Below are 22,976 nucleotides of genomic sequence, written 5' to 3'. Positions count from 1 at the left end.
ATTCTCTGAAGCTGGCCTTTTCCACCTCTGACAGTAATCCATTGTCTACAAGTTGAATAGCTACTTCACCCATTAGTTCTTGTGGTTCCTGTTTATCCATTGTGATTTGGGCCCTTGGTTCCTTTTGGTTGGAAGTTACTGCAGCAGCTGTGTGTCTCCTTAATGAATCACCATGGTACATGCAGACAATTCCGTTTTTATTTTAAAAATGAAAGACTTTTGTTACAATTTGGCCTCTCGTCCACATTTCCCCAGCAATTCTGACATGGGAGCAGCCCCACTCAATCCACATTAATGTTAACCACCACTATGGGCACCACACTGTACTGTGATCAGTGGACACTACATCCAGACTGACCCCTTCACACAGCAGCATCTCACATGTTGTTGAGTGGAGTGGTAAGCAGCTGGACTGCGTTAAAGGTCTGGTCGTGTTGGCTCCTCTCCATGGCTCTCACTGCCTCCACGTCCAACTGAGCCACCCGTGACGAGATGGAGATGGCACATCTCAATTTATCGCTGTCGTGAGTTGCGACCAGTGGATGCGCTTGCATGCTAAGTGTGCTTTCGCTCTTCGTTTTGGAGGTGGGGGCTCTTTTTGTGATGTTGTTTGAAGAGGGCTCGGATTGTTTTGATGTGAGTGTCCCGGGGGCGGGAGACAGAGGGAGATTGGGCTCGCATGTTTACAAGACGGGAAGATCACAGAGCCTCAGATCTATCTGCCAGAAACAGGTCTCATTTACATCACTGGTGTCTACACACTCTCTCTCTCTCTCTCTCAAAAGACCTCCACCACAGTGCCCTCTACTATTAGCCAAACACACAACATGCTAGAATGGACAACACTCGGTTTGTGTGTGTGTGTCTTAAGACCAACTGTACACTAATACATCAGAATTTCACTATTAAATAACTTAATCTCATACATTTTCAACTATTTCATATATTTGTATTTTATATATATGTATTTTATTTTCTGTAAACGTTTGCTCCTATTTAACCATTCAACCCTTCAAGTTCTGCATGCCTGTCAGATGGCTGCAGCATTCTCCTTCCCCTCCATATAACGGTCCTGAACCAGGCGTCCAGTGAAGGTGTCCTCTGTCCTGCCCATCCGGTCCCAGCCGTCTGGGGGGTGGGTGGGGGTCTGGGTCGGAGCTCCTCATGGCTAATGTGTGCTGACAGTGAGAGATGTGTGGGAGGCAAGAGTGGGGCAGTGATGTAGAGCCTCTCTCACACAGGCCTTTCCCTTAATGAAACCAAGGGGAGGAGCCTAATGATGCTAAATCCCACCCCGAGCCATCTGAGGGGGAGGGCTTCTCTTCCAGTGAACTAGAGCTCCTCATTTGGATGCTGCTTTCTGTTTCGTGATAAATATGACTGGGGCAAAACTGTTGTGATAGAAGGCACCGGAAAGATTCATTTAGACACCTCTGGATGGTGTTTGCTGGGCGAATCATTGATTTAACCAGCCGTTTGGGTTTTATTTAATCTACTTAACTACTGTCGTAAGTGCCATGCATGCCTGCCCCCACACCCATCCATCCACCCCCACAGGCTTTAGTACTGATGCTGAGGCCATAAACTAATTTACTGATGTGGCAGAAAGATGGTAAGAAAAAAAGCCAATGTCTGCTTGGATTCAGAAGAATGAACCAGAGCCAAGTTGACTCAGGACCTATAAATGTAAACACGTTGCAATTACTCGGTTAGAAAAAAGGACCCATTTGCTTCCCCAAACTGTCCATAGATGCAGGCCATTAGAAAGCTAATGGCATTATGTACACTGTCAGAGCGCATACAACACATTTCACAGCTTATGCAGTGATATTTGCATGTTGAATTTGCCAGCAATGTACCCGTTGTATGATATTTATTACAGAGATAGACTATGTACAGTATAGCAGTTAGATACATGGTTTTGCTTTTGGGTCCCCACCGTTGAATTCAAGGCAGTGCTGGGTTAGGCAAGGGTTAGGGTTAAGGTTAGAGCTAGGTGCCTCGGTGCCCGATGGTGGGGGACCATCAAGCTATCAGTTAAATCTAGCCAAAATTATATTCTAACCTTGAGTTAGGGCCATAAGGAGGTGTTAGTGTTCATGCTCTAAACATATATGTTCTTTGTCAGAACAGCACACAATAGACATGTATTTCATCAAATTATTTATTTGTTGTCAATGGACTATGACCAAGTGTTACCAAGCTTTGAAATGTGGAAGAAGGCTACTCATTGAATAAAAGATGTGGAAGCCTAGTGGTGATGCACTTGAAATTGGATGTCAGTTGCAAATTAGAGAGCAAAATTGCAACAAATACCTCATGAATAATAGAAGCTGGCTGAGCTGTGTTTTTTGGAATAGGTAAAATGGGAAATGTTTTCTATTTCAGTGGCTCACTGTAAGCACACTTTTGTCCTTTGGGGTTCTTTATCCTGCCTGTCATGGAATGTCAGACAGTTTAATGGACATCATGACATCCACCTACATAGCCACAAACAATCAGTTGATTGACCTCTTCATGACCAACCCATGATGTAACCTTACTCTAAATTATATGACATGTCATGACAATGTATAAAAACTATTTACCAAGTAATTACCTTGTACGGATGCTGACTGTCCTTATACAGGAAGATCTGGTCTGGACATGTGGTGCAGTTACAATTTGACATCCCATAATGGATTATCAAAGACTTTAGCACATCCAGGGCCATATTGACTAGCAGTGGTTGTACAGGCTTATCCAAAGGTGCCTTATGTCTGACAGGAATCTTTATTTCACCACTGAGTAGTCCATAAACAGAAATAGGTGTCAGTCTAGGAGCTCTAATCCTTGATGATGTGCTACATTTATACAGACTAACTTTCTCAGTAACACTGCATGACCTTGGCAAAGTAATATCCTGTTCTTCTCGGTTTTTTATGTGTTACTGTGTCTGTGGATTTCAGGATTTCAGCTGATCTGTAGAACCTTTCTGTGAGCACCATCTCTCAACAGAGGAAATACAGGCTTCATTAATTGGCCAGTTGATGACCTACCCATCCAAAAGAGACGGTCGTTAATTTCCAACTAAATACAAAGCAAAACTAGTCATACTGTAACTAGATTAGCACCAAGGTCTCTGAAGTCAAAGGGACCATAGCATGCTCTTTAAAGGTTCTTATCATAACAGCACTCCAAACTACATAGATCTCTCCACAAAGGGACCATACTGTAGCATGCTCTTTAAAGGTTCTTATCATAACAGCACTCCAAACTACATAGATCTCTCCACATGATTTTAAGCACTTCCATTCTTCTGTATACCCAGTGGCCGACCCCAATTGTTATGAGTTTTCAGAAGAAAACCTCCCTAGTTGTTCTCTCTGGTTTTGTCACTTTCCTTTGACCAATTTGTGTTTATAGGCTCCTGTGCCGTGGCTGGAGCTTAAAGGGTATCCACGCTCCCATGGGAGATTTAATGCAACCTTACAGCAGCTTTTGTTCCTTCAGCAGCACTAGCCCCCCTGTTCTCTGGTGAAACGAGTGGCCTGAGCTGACAAACACATATATAGGGACCCGTAGTTCTTCATAAACACACACACACACACACACAAACAAACAGAGAGAGAGAGAGAGAACCTTTCTGCAGGCCTCAATGTAAATGGCTGGCAACTTTGAAAAAGGGGTGATTACTCAAAACAACCAGAAAGACACTTTTCAGTGTGCTTAATGTGAGGGGGGTAATGGAAGAGAAAAGCGTAGCTCCCTGAGTGCTAAAAGGGGAAAAATGATCCTATTACTCGTCCCTGCTTCAGATTCACTCCTAAGCAATTTTCTTATCCTCTTGCTGTTTGGAAGGCACTTTAAAACACATTCTCAAGATTGCAAACATCCCTATTAAGAAAAAAGCAAAGTGATATATCCACTGACACTTCTTTTTGAGGCACCTGCAAAAAAAAAATAGACATCACATGTCCTTTACTTGTAACATATGGACCTAAAGGCACATAATGAGAATAAATGCAAAATGCAAATTCAGTATGTCAGCTCTCTTTCACTGTCCAACAGCTTGCTGTAATAAACTATATTGTGCCGCACAACGGCTAAACATATTGCTTTTATATTGCTCAAACTGGACCAGGGACAAAACATATCTATTGGGGTTTCTCAGCATGTGCTGCACGCTGTGTCCTATTTCTTCTTCTTTACTGCCCGTCCACTCACGTGTGCTGCCGCCATGGTGTCTCAGCTTTGATTCCCTCCGACCTGCTGAGGGGGAAAACGCCGGCGTCTCCGCAGAAAGCCCTTTGGATGGATTGCAGCGTGGCTTTTCCACTTAAACGAGAGGAAACAATCCATATCCACACAGATGTTGCCCATTAGGTGCCGGGGGAGCTGGCTCCATGAGGCTTTTGGAGAGAGTGCGAGTGCGCCCCTGCTCCCATATGGTGTCAATATCTTACCCTGACCGAGACCAATGCCGAGGTCTTTATGTGTCCGAATTCATGGAATTCAGCGTGGAATCTTGTCTCTGTGAGTAAGGTGTCTTCTACCGTATCAATTGATGATGACGACCAGGTTTTGTTTAGAGAGCATGCGTGCCTGTGGCTATATTGTCCAGGAGAGTTTTGTATCAAGAGATCAAAAGATCACTTGGCCTTAGGAGCATTCCCTGATACGGTATCAAGATTAGATTTGTTATGTTGGCACCAAGAGGATAACATGATGTCCCCGAGAGAGAGAGAGAGAGAGAGAGAGAGAGAGAGAAATGAAATGGGTCTACTGCTAGATTGAAGACTACAGATAGACAACAGAGGAAGGGGATATATTAGACAGATATTACCAGATAATCCCACAATCTATCTTTGATAAATCACCACATTCAACACACATTCTCAAACTATGGGTCTCCTCATATTTAGACCACAAAGCCATCAGGACCCTGTTTGACACAGTGGTATCTTATATCATCTTCCTCGCAACACCACAACTCAGCGGACCACACACACACACACACACATTTGCCTTTTCACTGTGATGGGAGAGGAGATATCGCACTTGAACCAACAAACACTACCCCACCCATGAAGAGGCAGTCGGCCAACCAACACAGGGGGACTCAGCTCCGCTCAGCTCGGAGTGTGTACATTAAGTCAGAATGACCTCCTAGAGGAGAGGTGTGATGAGGAAGGATTTATGGATGCCTCAGTAAATCTATCTTGATCCGAGGGGGGTGGGACAATGGCCGCCCCCCCTGCCCATGATAAACTACCACCTGTACAGGCTGGCCTGCCTGTCAGCTCCCCTGCTTATGCACCTCTCATTGCACTCAGTGTGTGTGTGTGTGTGTAAGAGAAATAGAGAGTGAGTTAGTGTGTTACTGTGTGTGTGTGAGAGAGAGTGAATGAGTATATGTGTGTGTGTGTGTAGTCTATCTGAGGTCACCATTTTCACTTCACAACACCTTGAATTGATTTACGACTTTTTTTTCCTGTTCAAATCAAAAATTGTACGAGGTCTTTCATGCGTTGACTTTTAAAATAAGCGCCTGCCAATCAATGCAGGGGCCACTGAACGGCAGTGCAGGTGGCCAGCTGATAAGACATTACTTACCCTTCATTTATTCCATACAGGAGGGCTGAAGAAGTGGAAGCCCATGAATTAGCCTGTCTCTGTATGGGGGTGACCCTCCATGACCACCCACCCAGCGACCCACCTCAGTCCCACTGCCCTCTCCTGGATGCGGGCCATCACCGGTGGACCAGAGTGGAGAAGAGGAGTGGAGGTGGAGGGGGAGGAGGTGTCCTTGATGTCAGTGTTGCTGCAGTGACGGCCGCAGCAGCAGCAGCTGCTGGAACAGCGGTCCGTCACAGTATGGTGGCTCCAGCGCCGTGGCGACAGGTTAATGAAGCCGATGACCCAAGCTGGCTGGCCCTGGCAACCTTTGCCAACTCTCTCTCTGTCTCTCTCCCTCTCTCCGTCTCAGTCTTTCACTATCTCTCACTCTCTTACTTTTCTCTATCTAAATGTGCGGGCTAAATGGTACATCTTGAACCACTGCTCTTGCCAATCACAGAAAAAAAAGGTGCACAAACACACACACACACACTTGCACCGAGGAACATAAACACACACACACACACATACACACCCCGACTTTCTCTCCAAAAGTCCTCGAAGCTCCCAGTGGTGAGCTGCTCAATCCACGCAGGCCCATCTTTCACACAACTGCAGAGTCAAATCATGTCACATAATAAAACAAAAAGACCCCCCCCCCCCTCCTTCTCCAGGAACACATCTTGTGAGACTCTGGTTATGGCTGCCCGCTTTCAAAAGGGGCTCTGCTCTTTGCATGCATGGGGGGGGGGCATGGGGGGGGGGGGGTGATGCCTTGGCCGGAGGTGTGCAGTGATTTAAAGGAGATGCCTGCATATGCGATCAAAGGACCTCCATCCCCCTTGTCAGCTGCCAGAGCATTTCCGCTTGCCTGGCCCTCATAATTGCTTGACGTCTGGTAAGACATGCTGCTTTGGTTAGCGGCCACATCTCCCTCCTATACATTAGAGAGGCACAACTGAGAGCCTACCTCAGCCTGATTCTGCACGCTTCATTTTCCCTCAGCCTAAATCAACCTCCTACTATTTTTCCCCCAGTGTGCAGGCATTTTTCTCCAGCTTTCTTACAAAGTCTCAACTAAGCAAAATATAAAAACAGAATTGATCTAATCCCATCTGTTGAGGGCAGACTGTATAAGTAATGTGCCAAGACGGCAGAGCAGGGGTATGGCCGCAGAATCTCAGGTGTGGCCAGTCCACTGATGGATGGTCCGGCTGTACAGCAGTAGCATCGCCTGTCCGCGAGTTTAAAGTTTGTGTGTTCAGCCCTTGTCAGTCAGATTTAGAAATGGCCACCCACAAGAAAAGACCTTCTAATATCTCAACAGGAATTGTTTACCTCTGTCACACAAAAGCCACTCCGTCTGCTGCTGGCCATCTTGCGCTTTTATTTACAATTTGTCAGCGATTTATTTACGCGACTGTTGTGTGAAGGATTCTCTGGGGATGATGGCGCGTGTCAGTGCATTCCTCAAAGTCAAACGCTGATGCACCTCCTAATGAACGAACAGCTGTCGAACGCTCGCGACTCCTATCTCATCTAATATTTAGAAAATGAGTGACAGACAAAGCTAAAGCATCTGAGCTTAATGAGGCGTTCAAGGAGGCGGCGAGACCATTTGTCTTCGGTACAGGTTGCTGGTTGCTGTTTAACAGTCGAGTCGCCTTGTCACGTCTTGTCAGGAGGGAAGATTGCTGAACACAAGAGGGATGACACAAGGGCATGGGCGGGAGAGTGTTCCGACACATTTCCAATTAAAGGGTAGAGCCTCCTATTGTCTGAACCGAACATTTTGTGTAATAGAATGGATTATTACTTCCACAACAGTGTAGGCCTATAGCTCCACACCACTTGCATCCAACTAACCTACCTGAGCAGTAGGCTAGCATTTTAAAAATGTTGACCAAGCTTGTTCGACCTCAGACCAGCGAGGCTGCCTTTCAAGCCTTGACAGTTCGAACAGTAGGAAGGCTTTGCCAGCAGAACTCCTTTCTCAAGCCCTCTCACTATAGATCTTGTTTTCTCCACCTAAGAGGCATCTTTTTGCAACACATCAATCTTTTTGATACAGGAAAAATAGAGTGTACTAGTACTACCACCATTTGTATTGTATTGTATAGTGTAGCCTACCAATGAGGAATTTGTCTAGTTCCCAGGCCAGCACTCGGATAGTTCGGTTCAGAGTAAGATGAACAGGGAGGATGCCTTTGAAAGTGTGGCCATCCTTGGTATCTGCCTGCAGGTTAACGTTCAGATCTGCAGCTGCATTGAGTTGACACCTCAAGCACATGTTGTACATTTCCGGGCAGGAAGAGAGACAAGCAGTCAAGCCAGGCCAGTGGTGCCCTTTGTGAATGAGGAGTGAGGAAGACTAAAGAGCCTGGGCTGAAGTAGGATTACAGTACACACACACACACACACACACACACACAGAGATGAAGAACCAGGGCCCTACTCAACTCTACAGCTCTCTCTGTGACCTCATTCTAAGCTAAGGGAGGGGGGCTGGCTGTGTGCGTGTATGTGTTTTGCAATGAGGGGGATATGGCGTGCTTGCTAGCTCAAACACATGAGCTCATTTGAGTGGAAGGTCATGATTTGTTTCTGTCAAGGGAGATGCGGGTGTGGGTGTACCTATCCGTTTGTGTGTAAGTGGGTGTGCGATGATGAGTGTGTTTGTAAGCAGAAAGACTGCGTGCTGGGAGTGGGGATATTTTTATGTGGTGCATGCTAACTGAAGGAATGGAGGCTTGCACGAATCTCTCCGGAGTGTGTTGATGTAAAAGTGTAAAAACACAGACATCTCTGCACATGTTCAAGAAGTCTTGAGGCATTTTGTAGCCCCTTTCAGAAAAACAAAACGAGGCTGACATTATTTCTGGAAAAAAGAAGTCGTTTTAATAAGGTGCAGAAAAATCAGACATACATCTTGCACAAAGGGCATGGACAAGGACAACCCAAGCACGGCACGACCCCCTGCTTTATATTACAAGAGAGTACACAACAGTGAGGACTGGGGACATCTCATGGCCCTGAAACTGCATGGGGTTGACGGCCTTCTCACAGTGTGAAAGAGAGAGAAAGAGAGAGAGAGAGGAGAGAGATAATGGGCAGGAGGAAAAGAACAAAATGCACAGTCACTGTTAATTAAGGCAATATTTTCACCAGGTAAAAGAGACGCCACCGTTTCTTTTCAAACAAGGTGGAATTGTTTTGCATGGGCATTTGTGAAACCTCTTCACTCTGTCCAATGTAGCACAGCACAATATGGCGGAGGAAAGGGGGCACAACCACCATTAAATCACTTTTAAAATAATCACACCTCTACACTAAGCCCACTTTAAAGTAGGGGTAAAAACAAGTCACAGAGTCCGTGTGGAGCGGCTGATCTCCCAGAAGACCCTCCTCGGCCATCCAGCGGTTGGGGGGTGTGGTGGGGGGGGCTTTGCCCAGCTCAGGTCTCCTCTGCTGGGCAGGCGGTGTGGGGGGCTCTCTCTCTCTCTCTCTTTCTCTTTGAAGCCCTGGGCTTTAATCAGGAGCACTGGGCCGGAGCCAGGAGAGACCCTCACCGAATTACACATTTCATTAGGCTTTGGCCTCGGCTCATCCCCCCCCCAAACACATCCTCTCAGGCCTCAAAGGAGCGCAAATCCCAAACGCCGGGAGCCTGTGGAGTTAGGCAGGGATCTGTGTGTGTGTGTGTGTGTGTGTGTGTGTGTGTGTGACAGTATGTGTGTGTGTGTGTGGGAGAGGGGGTTGTCACTATTGAGTACTAGGTTGAGAACACTGGCGAGTGTATTTTCAAAAGCCTATACACTCCATACATTGGTTGTGGGTCCAAGTCTGTAAAAGTCTCTGCACTAGTCTTTACTACTGAATCGAGGTCACAGCTTGCTGGGGGATCTCCTTAAGAGGCCCCTAATGAAAGAAAAAAAAAAAATAAGGAAAAAAAGAGGATTCATGGTTAATCAATTGTCTGACGTGGCATGGTTAGGGATGGTGCAGTCACTGTTGAGAAGAGCTTTGCTTGACACAGCGCTCCCTGTTGGTGAACTCTGTGCACTGCAGTTGCATCAGGTTACCTGTGCGACTAGTGCAGGAGCTCTTCGTGTTTAAGTGGACTAAGTTAGAGTTACAGTTCTCGTGATGTGATGATGTGTTTAACAGTCTTTGTTATCCACAGCGTTATTTTGACAAAATTAGTGTTTTGATCCCTTGTATAAATAAACACCAGTATGAACAAGTACAACAACTGTATCAAAACCGAGTTTAAAAAACAAACAAACAAACAAACAAACAAAAATGTTTAAAACATGCTCAGCACAAGTGAGGTTAGGCTTCGTTGAGAACAGGATGGGTGACAATGACTGCCATCTGAAATGTCATTAACAGCCCCATCCCTGTGCATGATAGGGCACCAGTACCTGGGCCCTCGTGTGGAAATGGCACAACTGCTAAATGCTAACTCGCTACTAAGCGAATCACTTTACACCCAGTGAATAAAAATATTTAATAAGAAGGCTGCTAGGAGGCTGTCAGTTTTGCCACTGTAACACTGCAAAGCAACCCATGTCCAATTTGAACTCGCTTTACAAAAAAAATTAAAAAAATAAAACTGCAATAGCCAATCAACTTCTATTCCATAAGAACAGAAAGCTGGCGAGTGGGAAGGGACTGCTAACGGCCATTTGCATAATAGGTCTGTAGGGTGGAGAGGGAGATGTGGAACCGGAACTCTTAATAAAGGGCTCCGATCACAGGGCACTGCAAGCTCTGCCCCTCTCCCCACTCCAGCAGTACACCTCTGCCCCAGCCACGCTCCTCAAAAGTGGGGGTTATGAGTGACTTTAAAACCACTGAGCGCTCCCTTTTGCTGGGGCGCGCCGCCACCCTCTGGGAAGCGTCTGATTTAGAGTGTGTGTGGTTTATCAGTGCTGAGTGCTTCTACTTGTCAATTATGTCTAAAAAAAGAAAAAAACTATTCCACCCTCCTCCTAACCCACTTGAACCTTGTAAACAACAAAAATCCCTCATGCCCAAAATAGTGGTGATATTGTCATCACCTTCAGACAATGTGTATATATATATATAAAACAATAATGTTAATAATTATAAAAATGATAGCAAGACCAAGAGAGAAAAACAACTTGGTGTGGGTAAGAAACATTGACTACGCTAGTTGACACTAGGACATGTCATTTTCTTTTTTCTCTCTATTGATCCCGATCAATATCACGAAAGCAACTGTCAATGTTGTTAGAAACTTGTACGACAACAACAACGACAACATCAACAGCATGTCCTCTTACAATATTGAAGTCCATAAAAACAGAGGACAGACGCAGCACTTGTCTCGCTGCTCTAACAGTTACTGTTTCAGTTTCCTTTTTGTGCAATTCGGTGCAAAAACCGTAATTTCGTTCCTTCCTTCTCTTTAAATAAAAGGCTGCCGGTACTCCCTTTTCTGAAAATGGTCGGCGAGGAGTTCAGACGGACACAAAGACGTCCAGGTAGAGGCGGTCGTATGATTCTCGGAACATGAGGATTAGAATGAGACTGAAGACACAGGAGCCCGTCAGACACCAGTTCAACCAAGATGTATCTGTGATAAGAAAGAAAGAAAGAAAGAAAGAAAGAAAGAGAAAAAATACAACAATGTAATTCAGACACAGTTGGGTTCAGGTTTGATAGCAGCACATAACAGGGAAAGCAAGCATGTGGAGGTAGAGTGTTAATTTAGAGATTTCTGCTAAAAAACAGAAATCTCTGAAGAGTGCAGCAGTCTAATGTGTGGGGAGAGACGTGAGCGGTCATAAAAATGGCAAATGTAAAAAAACCAAAACAAAACAACTCAATTTGTTGTTTTGTATTATAATTTTTCTTTGTGCAGGGCAGTCATGTTGAGAATAAATCTCTTTTGCAAGAGCTGAGGAGCCAGAATTCCTCAGACACTCCTCGGCTGAGCGAAACCAGGGTCTGTTTTGACATTATAACTTCAGGCCTCAGTGCTCATTTCAACAGTCAGCAAAAACCTTCCCAGACTTCCAAAACAACTCAACATAATCCACCCAGTTACAGCTGCCTGTGAAAAAGAAAGCCACCACATTTATCACAGATTCCATTTGTACTGCACTAAGCAACTACACCTCGCTGTTCTGCGGATAAGCACTAAGAACTACTGTATCTACAGCCTCAGGTCTGAGAACACGCAACACCACCGTTGTTCGACAATCCTACAGGCTGGTGTGAGAATCTGGGCCGAATGCTGACAGTGTTTGCACGAATCTTCCCTTCCACTGGCGATAACATGGTTACTAAAGCATCTATCTATCTATTTCATTAGCAATAGACAAGACAAGCACAAAATAAAACATACAAAACATAAATGCCAGTCATGGAAAGTGTTATGAGAGTTTCAACCCATCACATCGAAAATCATTTGCGTGTTCACACACATCTGTGAAAATTCGGTGAGTCTGTGTGTGTTTTCAAACAGAAATTCCTAATAAAAACGGCAACATGCGTGAGTGCATATGCATTACCTCATGTGACTTGGGACTTAATCCACTTCCCTCTAGTGATTCGATCTTCTATTCACATTAGAACATTTTATACAAATGTCAAGGCTTTCCAGACTTCTAACTCAACATGTGCATTATACAGTTGAATTGAAACACAGCCAACAGTCCAGAGGTGCCCCTATAGACCACACATGGTTGCCAGTTGGAAGCGAATAGGTTGCGAACAGCAGGAGGGTGCCCCTCCAAATATAGAAGGGAAGTAAGCAGGTCAAACAACAAGACTAACCACCCCCCCCCCCCCCCCCCCCCCCTGGCTGACACTGCCAGCCAGTTCATCTTAATTCAGAATAGGGCTGGTGTGCAGGTCTAGCGATGTCTGGACTAAGATAGCGGGGCTTGATCAATGGCCCAGCGAGCCCCATGCAGGGAGATGGATCGATGGAGAGCTGGAAGCAATGGATGCTAGGTCATTGCTGCATTCTGGGAGGGCCAGCGCAGCAATCAAAACAGGGAGCATGGCAGGTCCAAATAGGACAAATACACAGAATATGCTGTAAACACAATAAGAAGTGAGGAGACGAGGGAACTGTGAGGCTCAATTTGGGGCAAATTTCAAAGTTTTCTTGGCTGGATCTTTGAATGCACTTTGAAAGGTAGGTAGGTAAGGTGACACTGCGTGCTCATCTTAAAGCCAACCACATTACTGCTCATTTGTCCAGAGAGACACTGACACTTCTTAGGAGCACTCGGGGTGCCTTTGAATCGAGAACCGAAACAGAAAACACAAACAAACAAACAAACAAAAGCAAACATAATGAAGACGAACAAAGAGTGAGAGGAAGGCGAAAGAGATAGAGTGCGAGGAGGCGAAAAGGGATGCTGTGTCTACCGCCAGTTCGCAGACATGCACACACGCACACACACACACATCGGTCTCATTAATCAGGCCCTCACTGGCTCGCGCTGCAGGTGAAGGCGGCGGTTCCGTCAGGTTAATGGAGTTGTGTTTATCTGGCCCCGCGCTTCGCCGCCGAACCACTGCTCGCATCAATTTAGGAGGGAGGCGCTGGGAACAGGTAGCGGAGGGCAGAGCGCACAGCCCAGCTAAAAGTGCTAGCGGCCTGGGTTAGCAGCACGCCCAATGAATACTAATGGGAGCGGACTGCTTGCTCACACAGTTGGAGAGGCCAAGAGCACAGCTGGTGGTCTTGGTAGCTCGGTGTTATTTGTTGCAGGGGGGAGGAAACAAGAGGCCATTTTGGATGACTCCCACGAACACAGACGTGGTTAAAAGTTTCAAGAGTTTGCCTCTTTAAGTCTCTACTCTGACCATGACTGATCCTGGTATTTTTTCCAGGTAAAACACTGCTAATTCTCTCTCTCTCTCATAAGTTTTCTCTCTGTTCTCATCTTCCTCTCTCTCCCTCTCCTTGAATATTGCTCTTTTACATCTCGTTGGAGGGAATGCCATGAAATGGACACTGTATAAAAATAAAAAAAAGTGTCTCGCCACTGTGATGGTTTGGCATGCTGTGCTGGGGCATGGCAGCTGCAGAAGTGTAAAAGAGGCTGTGGAGATGATGTGCTTCCTGTCACTCAAACACCAGCAGCTCCTCGCTTCACAGTCCGTTGGGCCATTCTTGGGGTTTATTTGTGTATGTTAAAAGCCAAGGCGTCTCAGACATGTCCGCCGGCTTTTATTGCTGCAATTACTCTTAATTGTGGCCGATTCACCGCGCAGAGAGACAGCCTTTTTTTTGTTTGTGTGTGTGCGTGTGTGTGTTGGGAGGGGGGTAGTTTAATGTCTGTGCTCCACTTTTCACTATGATGACTGGCTGAAAGTTAGCAGGTCCAATTATCTCTGCATGCAAGAACATCATGGCACACAAATAAAACGTCCATCACAGAGAGGGTTGCGGCCGTAGGGTTTCATTAGGTCTGACGTACTGTCATCATTTGTTGCTTTTAAAATAAAAAATAAAAAATCACAAACCATATAGAGCAATTTCATGCAAATTACATTTTTATTCATATGAAGTGTTATAACCACTAAACACATGGCCAATGAGTGACATTAATTTTAAGTGCCATTTTTGAAAATAGCTATTTGTATGGGGGTAACTAGGAGTCATGTGACGCAAAGAAACAATAAAAGCAGCAAATGTGTATAAGAAAGCAGACAACGTCTTTAAAGGAGACAGAAAAATAAGTGGGGAGGGAAGAGGATTTTTTTTTTCTTTTCAGTAAGACTTTCTGACCTGTCGGCGGCACATAAAAACCACGGGCAGAGCACAGACCTGTAGAGCGAGCGAGCGAGCGGTGGCTCTTTGATGGAGACACAAAGTGGTCGGGGCTCGTTTGGGGTTGTGGCGGTGGCGGCTGCCGCTGCTTTGCATTCCGCCCACTCTCGCACGCTAAATCACAGCAACACCGCCGCACGAGGAGAAATCACCGCCGGTGGAAAAGCGACAGTGGGGCTGGCCCCGCCGCAGTTCTCGTTCATAATCTGCGTGTCGTCTAGTGGGTGGCGGGCTGTGTGTGTGTGTGTGTGTGGGGGGGGGGGGGGGCAGTGGTTCATATCAGCGACCAAAGGGAATTTTAATAGCAGTCTCAGGACTCGGGAGTGAAACAGATGAATACGCCAAGAGACTGCGAAACTGAAACAGACCATCTTTCTAAGCCAATTCAAACATGATCAAGTGATCATTTACAACCGTTCTTTCAATTATTTTACAGAAAGGGGAATAGGCAACCTATTGATAAGAGAGTAGAATTTGAAACAGATTGCAACCAACTTGCAAAAAAACATGATGGTCTTTTGTATGAAAAAGAGACCCGGCCATATAGTAATTAACAAGTAATTATTTACGTCTCAATCGCTGGTTTTGAGATGGTGATGAATGGTCAATAAAACGTGAGTGTATGAGTATGTCCAGAGTGATGTTTCATGCCAAATGCAATTAATTCTCTACGTTTTGGGAATCCCTAATAAAGTTCTAACATTTCCCTGGAGAATGGACAATAAAACATTTATTGCTGTGATTCATTTTTATTGAAATAAAAAAAATAAAAATGAAAACAGCATTGTTATTTTCCAACTGCAGTGCTGTACCTATTGCTCCTAAATATGCTTTTGCAGTCCCACTGCAAAATACGATATAAATGAAATCAACGTGTTGACCTGGACTATGTTCCAACACACACCTGTGGTGTCTCAAACACATACCACAGTACTGCAGCCTGTTGACCAGAAAGAATGTTCAATTTGTTTTCTTACTGGAGTAGGTTTTTGGTAGTGCTAAGGACATGAGGGAAGTGTGTGTTTGTGTGTGTATGTGTGTGTTTGTGTGTGTATGTGTGTGCGTGCATAGCTAGACACAACTAAGAGGCCGATCTGATGAAACAAGCAGAAATCCATCAGCCTGCATCTCTATCAGATTCAGCTGTCGGTCTTCAACACAGGTAAACTCGTGGGACAGACATGAGAACACACGCACGCACGCACACATGCACACACACACACAAACACACACACGCACACACGCACACACACACACGCACACATGCGCACACACACACACCATCCAAACCAAAGCCTACCTACACGATCTCTCACCAAAAAAAAACAAAGTGGTCTGATGATCTGATTATGTTGCCCTCAAGTGAATTTCTCACCCTAAGAACCCTCACACCCACACACACACACACACACACACACACACACACTTATCACTGACACAGCACAGGGCGACTGCATTCAGAGCTCCCACCAACTGTGTTCCTCTATTCCTGCGGTCTACTCCGGCCCCCACAGACAGGGTTGGGGGGTGGTGCTGTGGGCTGCCACTGTGTGAGATTTGCTGCTGATAAGTAGATGAGATGCTGCGAGAGCTGAGCCAGGCTTAACTTATCCTATCCTGTCCCCCAATCGCCTCCTGGGGGGTGGTGGGTAAGGGGGTGCAGGGTGTGGGGCAAGAGGCTGGAGCCAGTCTGTCTTAACATATCAGCACAGCCTCCAGCACCCCCGCTGTTCCTCTGGCATAGAGAATATACCAGGGCTGTCAGTCCAAAAGTTACAGTAGGAAGATAACAGAGAGAGAGAGAGAGAGAGAGAGAGAGAGAGAGAGAGAGAGAGCTCTCTAAAGGAGAGGGAGAAGGAGGGAGAGAAAAGAATGAGAGGGAGAGAGAGGGAGAGAAAGAGAGTAAGAAAGTGAAGGAGAGAGGAGAGACAGAGAGAGAATAAGAGTAATAGAAGCCTGAGTTTTTTTCCCCCACAGGACAGATATCTTCATCTGAGGAGGAGGGATGATGGAGTCTGGCTCTGTCTCCGCTGCAGTGTCATTTATCATGACTCACGACTGCTTCCCGCCGATTACAACCAGCCGCACACACACACACACACACACACACACAAAAACACAAATTCACCTAACCCCCCCCCCCCCACACACACACACAGCTAATGCATATGAATGAGCACCTGTCCTCTGTCAACACCACCTCCTCCCTTCTCTCGCTCGCTCTCCTCCCACCCCACCCCACCCCGGCGCGCTCCGGCGGGCCTCTGGGGGGCTTGTGCTCGGGGCAGGAGCATGGCACCTGTGGCTGTGCAGAGGATCCGGCACCGACCCAAACCATCTGGGTTCGGATAACAAGACGCCGACACACTGTTGGGCATCAGAGGGAATCAACCCCCCCCCCCCCCCAAAAAAAACACACAAACACACACACACACACACACACACACATACTAACATACCCTGCAAATGAATCAGGAGAGTGGTGGAGCAAGGTGCATATTTAAAGAGGGAGGCTGGCTTAATAGAGAGCAGGTATGGTACGGTACAGTACGGTAGGGTTTGGGAGGACAGGGATGGGATGGGGGATTTTGTCAGTGTTTCCAGAGCACATTATTCACTGTTGATATTGATTGGTTCTGTGACGCGTATAACCTTATGCTGTGGGGGGTGGGTTAATCAGCGCTCGGCTCAGGCGAGTGCTGCAGGTTGCATACACCGATACACGCTGCTCTACTGCTGGTTCAGGCTCGGCTGGGTTCCCCATAGCACCCGCTATTTCTGTTACACCCCAGAAAAAGAAAAATAGATGAGAGAAAATCTCATCTTTTATTTGCTTAGGAGCCTGGGTGAGCAAAGAGAATGGAATCTACCTAGTTTTGTATGAGAATGTGTGGGTTTGTGTGTGTGTAGGTGCATGTGATTGTGTGGGTAGGGGGCAGGCGCAAAAACCAATAAAATGAGTAGGAGCACTGTCGAGTTCAGTGCTAAACATAAAAACAAAAACAAAAAGGCGCTCCCTTCAATATCTGCTAGCCAACAGGGACGGCGCTAATATATCACACAGCTTGGGTTTGCTCAAACAGAGAGATGACTGGAACTTGTGCAGCTAAAAAAGTTTCAGCCTAAGGTAGTGTTCCAGTTTTGGAGGAATGAGAGGAAACATATAGACAAAGAGAGGAGAGGAGAAGAGAAGAGAGGGGAGGAGAGGAGAGAAGAGAAGAGAAGAGAAGAGAAGAGAAGAGAAGAGAAGAGAAGAGAGGGGAGGAGAGGAGAGGAGAAGAGAGGGGAGGAGAGGACAGGAGAAGAGAGGGGAGGAGAGGAAAGGAGGAGAGGAGAAAAAGAGAGGGGAGGAGAGGAGAAGAGAGGAGAAGAGAGGAGAAGAGAGGAGAGGGGAGGAAAGGAGAGGAAAAGAGAGGAGAGGGGAGAGGAGAGAGGAGAGAGGAGAGAGGGAGGGAGGAGAGGAGGAGAAGAGAAAAGGAGAGGGAGGAGAGGGGAGGAGAAGAGAGGAGAGGAGAGAGGAGAGGAGGGGAGGGGAGGAGAGGAACGAATGTATGTACCTGTGATGTAGAAAGTGAGGAAGAAGAGAAGGAGGCCTGTGCAGAGGTTGCCAAGGAAAGTGACCACTCCACAGGTGATGCCCTCGGGGACTGGGTAGACCGTCTCGATGAAGAGCTCGAAGAAGATGGGCACGCTGCTGTTGATGAAGACGCCAAGCAGGATGCAGGAGGTGTAGAGCGTGGCTACAGGTCCAAACCACACACACACACACACACACACACACACACACACACACACACACACAACACGATGAGAGGGGAAATTAACATTTAGCAACATGCAAAATGGTGTGACCTTGCCTCAAGAACTGCAAAACAGCTAGACGCGAGCATAGAGAGGATTTCACCCTGGGCAATTAAATTCACCAGTCAATCAGCCAGTAACCACACAGAGAAAACACATCTGCGCCATGATCCAAACAGCGCGGCTTACAGCGCGTCCCGGTACAAAATGTACATGCGATCTCGGTGGGACCCGCTGGGCGCCGGTTGGCATTGCCAGGTGGACGGGACGCAAACCTGCCACTATTCCCTGGCATCAATCTGCCACCATCGCCGCGTGTGCAGAGACAAAAGGCAGGTGCCGCAGCACGGGGACGAGGATAATAGATGGCCGCTGTGAAGCTGGCAAATCAAAGCTGGGCATATGTTGGTGTTCGGAGCACGCTTGTGTGCCCGGGGTGCGTTCGAGACGCCTCGTTTTCCCTTCACTGATCTGGACCTAATGATCTCCTCCGCTTCCAGCTTGAGCTAGTTTTTTTTATTTATTTTTTTTTGCTCCTTCTTTTTGCAGTCTCTTCCCCCAGCCCCCCCCCCCCCCCCCCCCCCCCAACCCACCCGCTATTACGGCTCCTGCGATGGAGCCAGACAAACACAGCTGCACTTGCACTGACAGACTTTTAATGAGAGACGTGTGACTAAGCCTCGGTGGCAACCCGCCCCATCTCCACCTGACTCCCACTTCCAAGCTCGACAGATCCATCTTGCAGCAGTCTACACAATTTCCTTTGCAGATGCGATGAAGCAACCAGCTTCTGAGAGCCTCAAAAAGTTGGTGGGCAGGTGCAGGTGCTGGAGGCGAATTGTCTCTTTTGACTGGTGGTTGCTAGGAGCAGATGCAGCCTGGGGGTTTGGCCCTTGACCTAAATGGCTCATGTGTGTGTGTGTGTGTGTGTGTGTGTGTGTGTGTGTGCGTGTGTGTGTGTGTGTGTGTGTGTGCCTGCCTACCTTTGGTGGAGGGCAGGTGGGTGAGGCGGGTCAGGCAGGTGAGTGTAAACCAGGTGGCAGAGAGCGAGGCACCGGCCAGCATCAACACCAGGATCAGCTTCAACATCCCCCGAATAGAGTCAGCGAACCTGAGCAGAGCAAAAAACAAACAAATAAAAAAAAAACAGCCTCCTTAGCGCTTTCTGATCTGGAATCAGATTCAGTCGATTACCAGGCAATTCAAGCAATGAAACAGCTTTACGAGTCTGTAGTGAAAAAAAACCCAAATTGAGTGTTGCCTACTACACAAGCCCTCCCTGCGGGACGTTGTTGACACACATTCAAACATCTCTTGTTATGCTATAATAGAGTTTCTAGGTCTTAATGGCCAAATAAACTGCCACATCCACAAATGTCTCAAATAACGGATGGTTTAATAAGGAATGAATTTGTAGAGGCTGTTGCTTTTTCCAAATTGCCCTCCAGTCTGAGAGAGTCTAGATTGAAGTCGGGCCTAAAGTTTGATTGAGTATGAATATCTGTTGCAGCATAAAAAGGGATGCTCGAGTGTGTACTTCATTGCTATTCAGTCGGTCTCGCGTAAACACTGCTGTCTGAATAGGATGCGCTTCTCTCTTCTCACTCCTTTCATTATCAAACTGCCCTATCTGACAATGACAGACGAGGAACAAAGGGACTTTATCTGGATATGGTGAGTGCCTTTTATAAGGATACTTTTTTAAACACACGATTTTCAGATTTCACGATTTAACTTTGTCATTGGTCATACTGTAAAAACGTTCCCTCTGGAGATTTTATAATGATATTTCATGAAAAGCAATGAGACCACGTTGGAATTATTGATGGGGGGGGTCATTTTTGGATAGTTAGGAGGAAGGAAAAAGACTAGCTAAAATAAAAGTTCCAAAGATTTTTTTGGAAAGTTCTAAGTTATTTATTTGACAGTGTTTATTTGACAGTGTTTATTTGACAACCACCTCCGCTGAGGTGTCTGTAGTAATTGTAAGGTCCACAGAATGACAGAGATACCGGATGTCTAGACACGCAAATCCAGTCCTTGAAGCACATTAGGGAACTGAGAATTGGGAATTAGGTCATCTTCATTTGCAAGTTGCTCAGGTCTGGTTTAACTGGATTTATATTTCATAATGTTTGCTGGAACTTCCAAAATGTACTTCTCATTGTGCCATTTCCTGAGGGACCTTTCAGAAATTTCTTCTAATACAATGATCTCTTTCTCTCTCTCTCTCTCTCTCTCTCTCTCTCTCACTCATAGTATTTCTGTTCACAGACATTCATATATGGTAAATCAGTTTCTATCTCTATTACACACACACACACACACACACACACACACACACACACACACACCCTCTCATAATCCTCAAAAGGTTGATTAAATCAATTAAAATCTACCTTCTTGCACAGAGCTTGAGGCCTCCTCTGTTATAATATATTGTCTCTGTGCTTTGACCTGCACTGACAAGAATTAATTCACACCTTTAAAAAGACGACAGTGTGCTAGATAATTAGCTCTCTATCCACGCCATATGTATTAATTATCCGTGCCTTTCTATGAATTCACAATGAATAAAAGTGTCTCTTAATTGTCCTCCAGAAATAATTCCGTTCGCGGAGTCATAAAGCCACATCCAAAGTAGAGGATTGCTTTTGATGTCGGCTTAACTTTCGAGTCAAAACATATCTGTGCATCTGTGTGGATATTTAGAGACTAACGATCAAGGAAATCGCAAATTTATTATTCCCCCGCAAGCAACAACCAGTGTTGCCAAAACAATTAGGCACGAGGCCATTGCTTTAGACAGGGCCGATCAGTGAGCAAGAGGGAGAGAGAGATCATTCATTTGGTCTCTAATGGTAATTACGGAGATGGGCGATTGTGTTTGAGTTTACGATTAATCCTGGGGTCCTGATGACGGAAGCCTTAATGTCTGATGTGGGATCGTGGCGGCCAGTCCCCAGTGTCTCTGTGGTTGTGCAACGGGCGAGGGCCGCCAGCCTGTTTGTCAGGTGTTCGTGACAGCTGTCATGCCTTGCAGGAAATGAACTCTAATTGGCCAGCGTGATGATGTGACTCATCGGTGGTTAAAAAAGGGAAGGATAAAATGGAGGTGGTAGAAACTTCTTCTGCCCGTATGCACTTCTTGAAAAAGCATAGTGGCCTCAGCTAAAAAAATATAACCATTTCAACTGATTGCGGCTTGTAAAGAAATTGTGAATTATAAAAACACACACAGGAAAGTCATGCAATAGTAGCCATTTTGTCCCTTTTAAAGTTGCACACAGTACAGCTGTGTCAGTTGAAACTGTTTGGACCTACTTTAACTGTGCGCCAATTGCTGCGTGTCTAACACGAAAAGTGACTCATCATCTAGGGAAAAAAACAATGCTGAAGTAGGCAGTGGTAAGTAAGTACCGGTAACTTTTAACTGCGCCTGGCTCAGGAAGCCATATCACTGGAAACCATGCAGAGCCATTTTAATTTGCAGGCAATTGTCATTAGTTTCTGGTGGCAGAACCTATGCATGGTGCTCCTCCTACTCCTGGTCCCACGGCAGCTGTAATGAGACATGCTCTTCCTGCATTAGTATCAGGCATTACTGCTGTACTGCTGGCCCCAGAGAGAGAGAGAGAGAGAGAGAGAGAGAGAAAGAAAGAGAGAGTGAGAGTGAGAGTGAGAGTGAGAAAGAAAGAAAGAAAGAAAGAAAGAAAGAAAGAAAGAAAGAGAGAAAGAGAGAGAGAGAAAGAGAGAGAGAGAGAGGACGCGCAGCCCTCTGGTCCCAAGCTCGTGGGGCCCCATTAGCTAGACGATGCTCGGCAAAGGACTACCAATGCCGCACAGGGCCTGCTCTGCTCACCAACAGCAACGGGGGCATCTGTCGTAGGTTTTCTCACCATTTTCTCCGTCTCTCTCTCCGTCTCTCTCTCCGTCTCTCTCTCCGTCTCTCTCTCCGTCTCTCTCTCTGTCTCTGTCTCTCTCCGTCTCTCTCTCTGTCTCTCTCTCTCCTCCTCTCCACGACTCCCTCCCGTGTCTTTGGAAAGCTCCCAATTCCCCCTGCATGGCTGTGCGGAGATGTCAATCAGCTGTGCATCTACAGTCTTCAATTAGTTTCTTCCTGCTCTCGGCAGCTGCGAGGCTAACTTCCACTTAGCTCAGTTCCAGCGATCGAGCCAGCCAGGTTACAGGCTACAGACTCAACATACTTCGGCTGATTTTCTTGTTATGGACACTGGGCCAGAGTTTAATTTTGATGGAGTATGCCACCATCACGGCCCAATGGGTTCAATCACAGAGCACCTGGTGTTTGTTTGGAACGGATTTTTTTTGGGAAGGACAAAGCATTTGGGTCATCATCTAGAAACAGTTTAGCCAATGTTTCTGCCGATACCAATCAATATCAATGCTGCCGATATCAATATTTCCCAGAATCTAGGCCAAAGCACAATCAGCCTCAGAGCTCTTCGTAGGTCAGGTCTCTCCTCGAGTCAAACAGATGACGCAAGCAATACCGATCACCAAGCTTTTCTTCACCCCAACTTAACCTTCCAGAAACCTCCGTTATCACCCGCTACCCCCTCATTGATTAGAGAGGAGTTTTTTTTTTTATTGCCCTACTTCCCCCCCCAGTTAACAACATTTTCAAAAACACTGCCCTGTCCCCCTGGACCACACTGAGAAGAACTGCTGATTGGGCCTAATAATAATAAGCGTTTATCCATCAGCCGAAGACAAATAAGGTCCTGCTGCTGCC

The 22,976-nt window shown here is 46.3% G+C and overlaps 1 protein-coding gene across 1 annotated transcript in view; it reads right to left on the bottom strand.

Moving 5' to 3' along the window:
• Window positions 1–8,473: 8,473 nt before the first annotated feature.
• Window positions 8,474–22,976, bottom strand: part of slc49a4 (solute carrier family 49 member 4) — a 36,951-nt gene continuing 22,448 nt past the window's right edge. Inside the window, exons 7-9 of the mRNA XM_042084684.1 lie at window positions 19,204–19,331; window positions 17,977–18,159; window positions 8,474–11,200 (exon numbers count right to left, since the gene is read on the bottom strand). Coding sequence (XP_041940618.1) covers window positions 11,085–11,200; window positions 17,977–18,159; window positions 19,204–19,331 — 427 coding nt within the window. The 3' untranslated portion in view covers window positions 8,474–11,084. The remainder of the gene's footprint in view (window positions 11,201–17,976; window positions 18,160–19,203; window positions 19,332–22,976) is intronic.

This window comes from Alosa sapidissima, chromosome 2, assembly GCF_018492685.1.
Source record: "Alosa sapidissima isolate fAloSap1 chromosome 2, fAloSap1.pri, whole genome shotgun sequence".
In the NCBI taxonomy this organism is placed as follows: domain Eukaryota; kingdom Metazoa; phylum Chordata; class Actinopteri; order Clupeiformes; family Clupeidae; genus Alosa; species Alosa sapidissima.
Note: the sequence above shows the minus strand (reverse complement) of the source record. Positions and strands in the feature narration are given on the sequence as shown.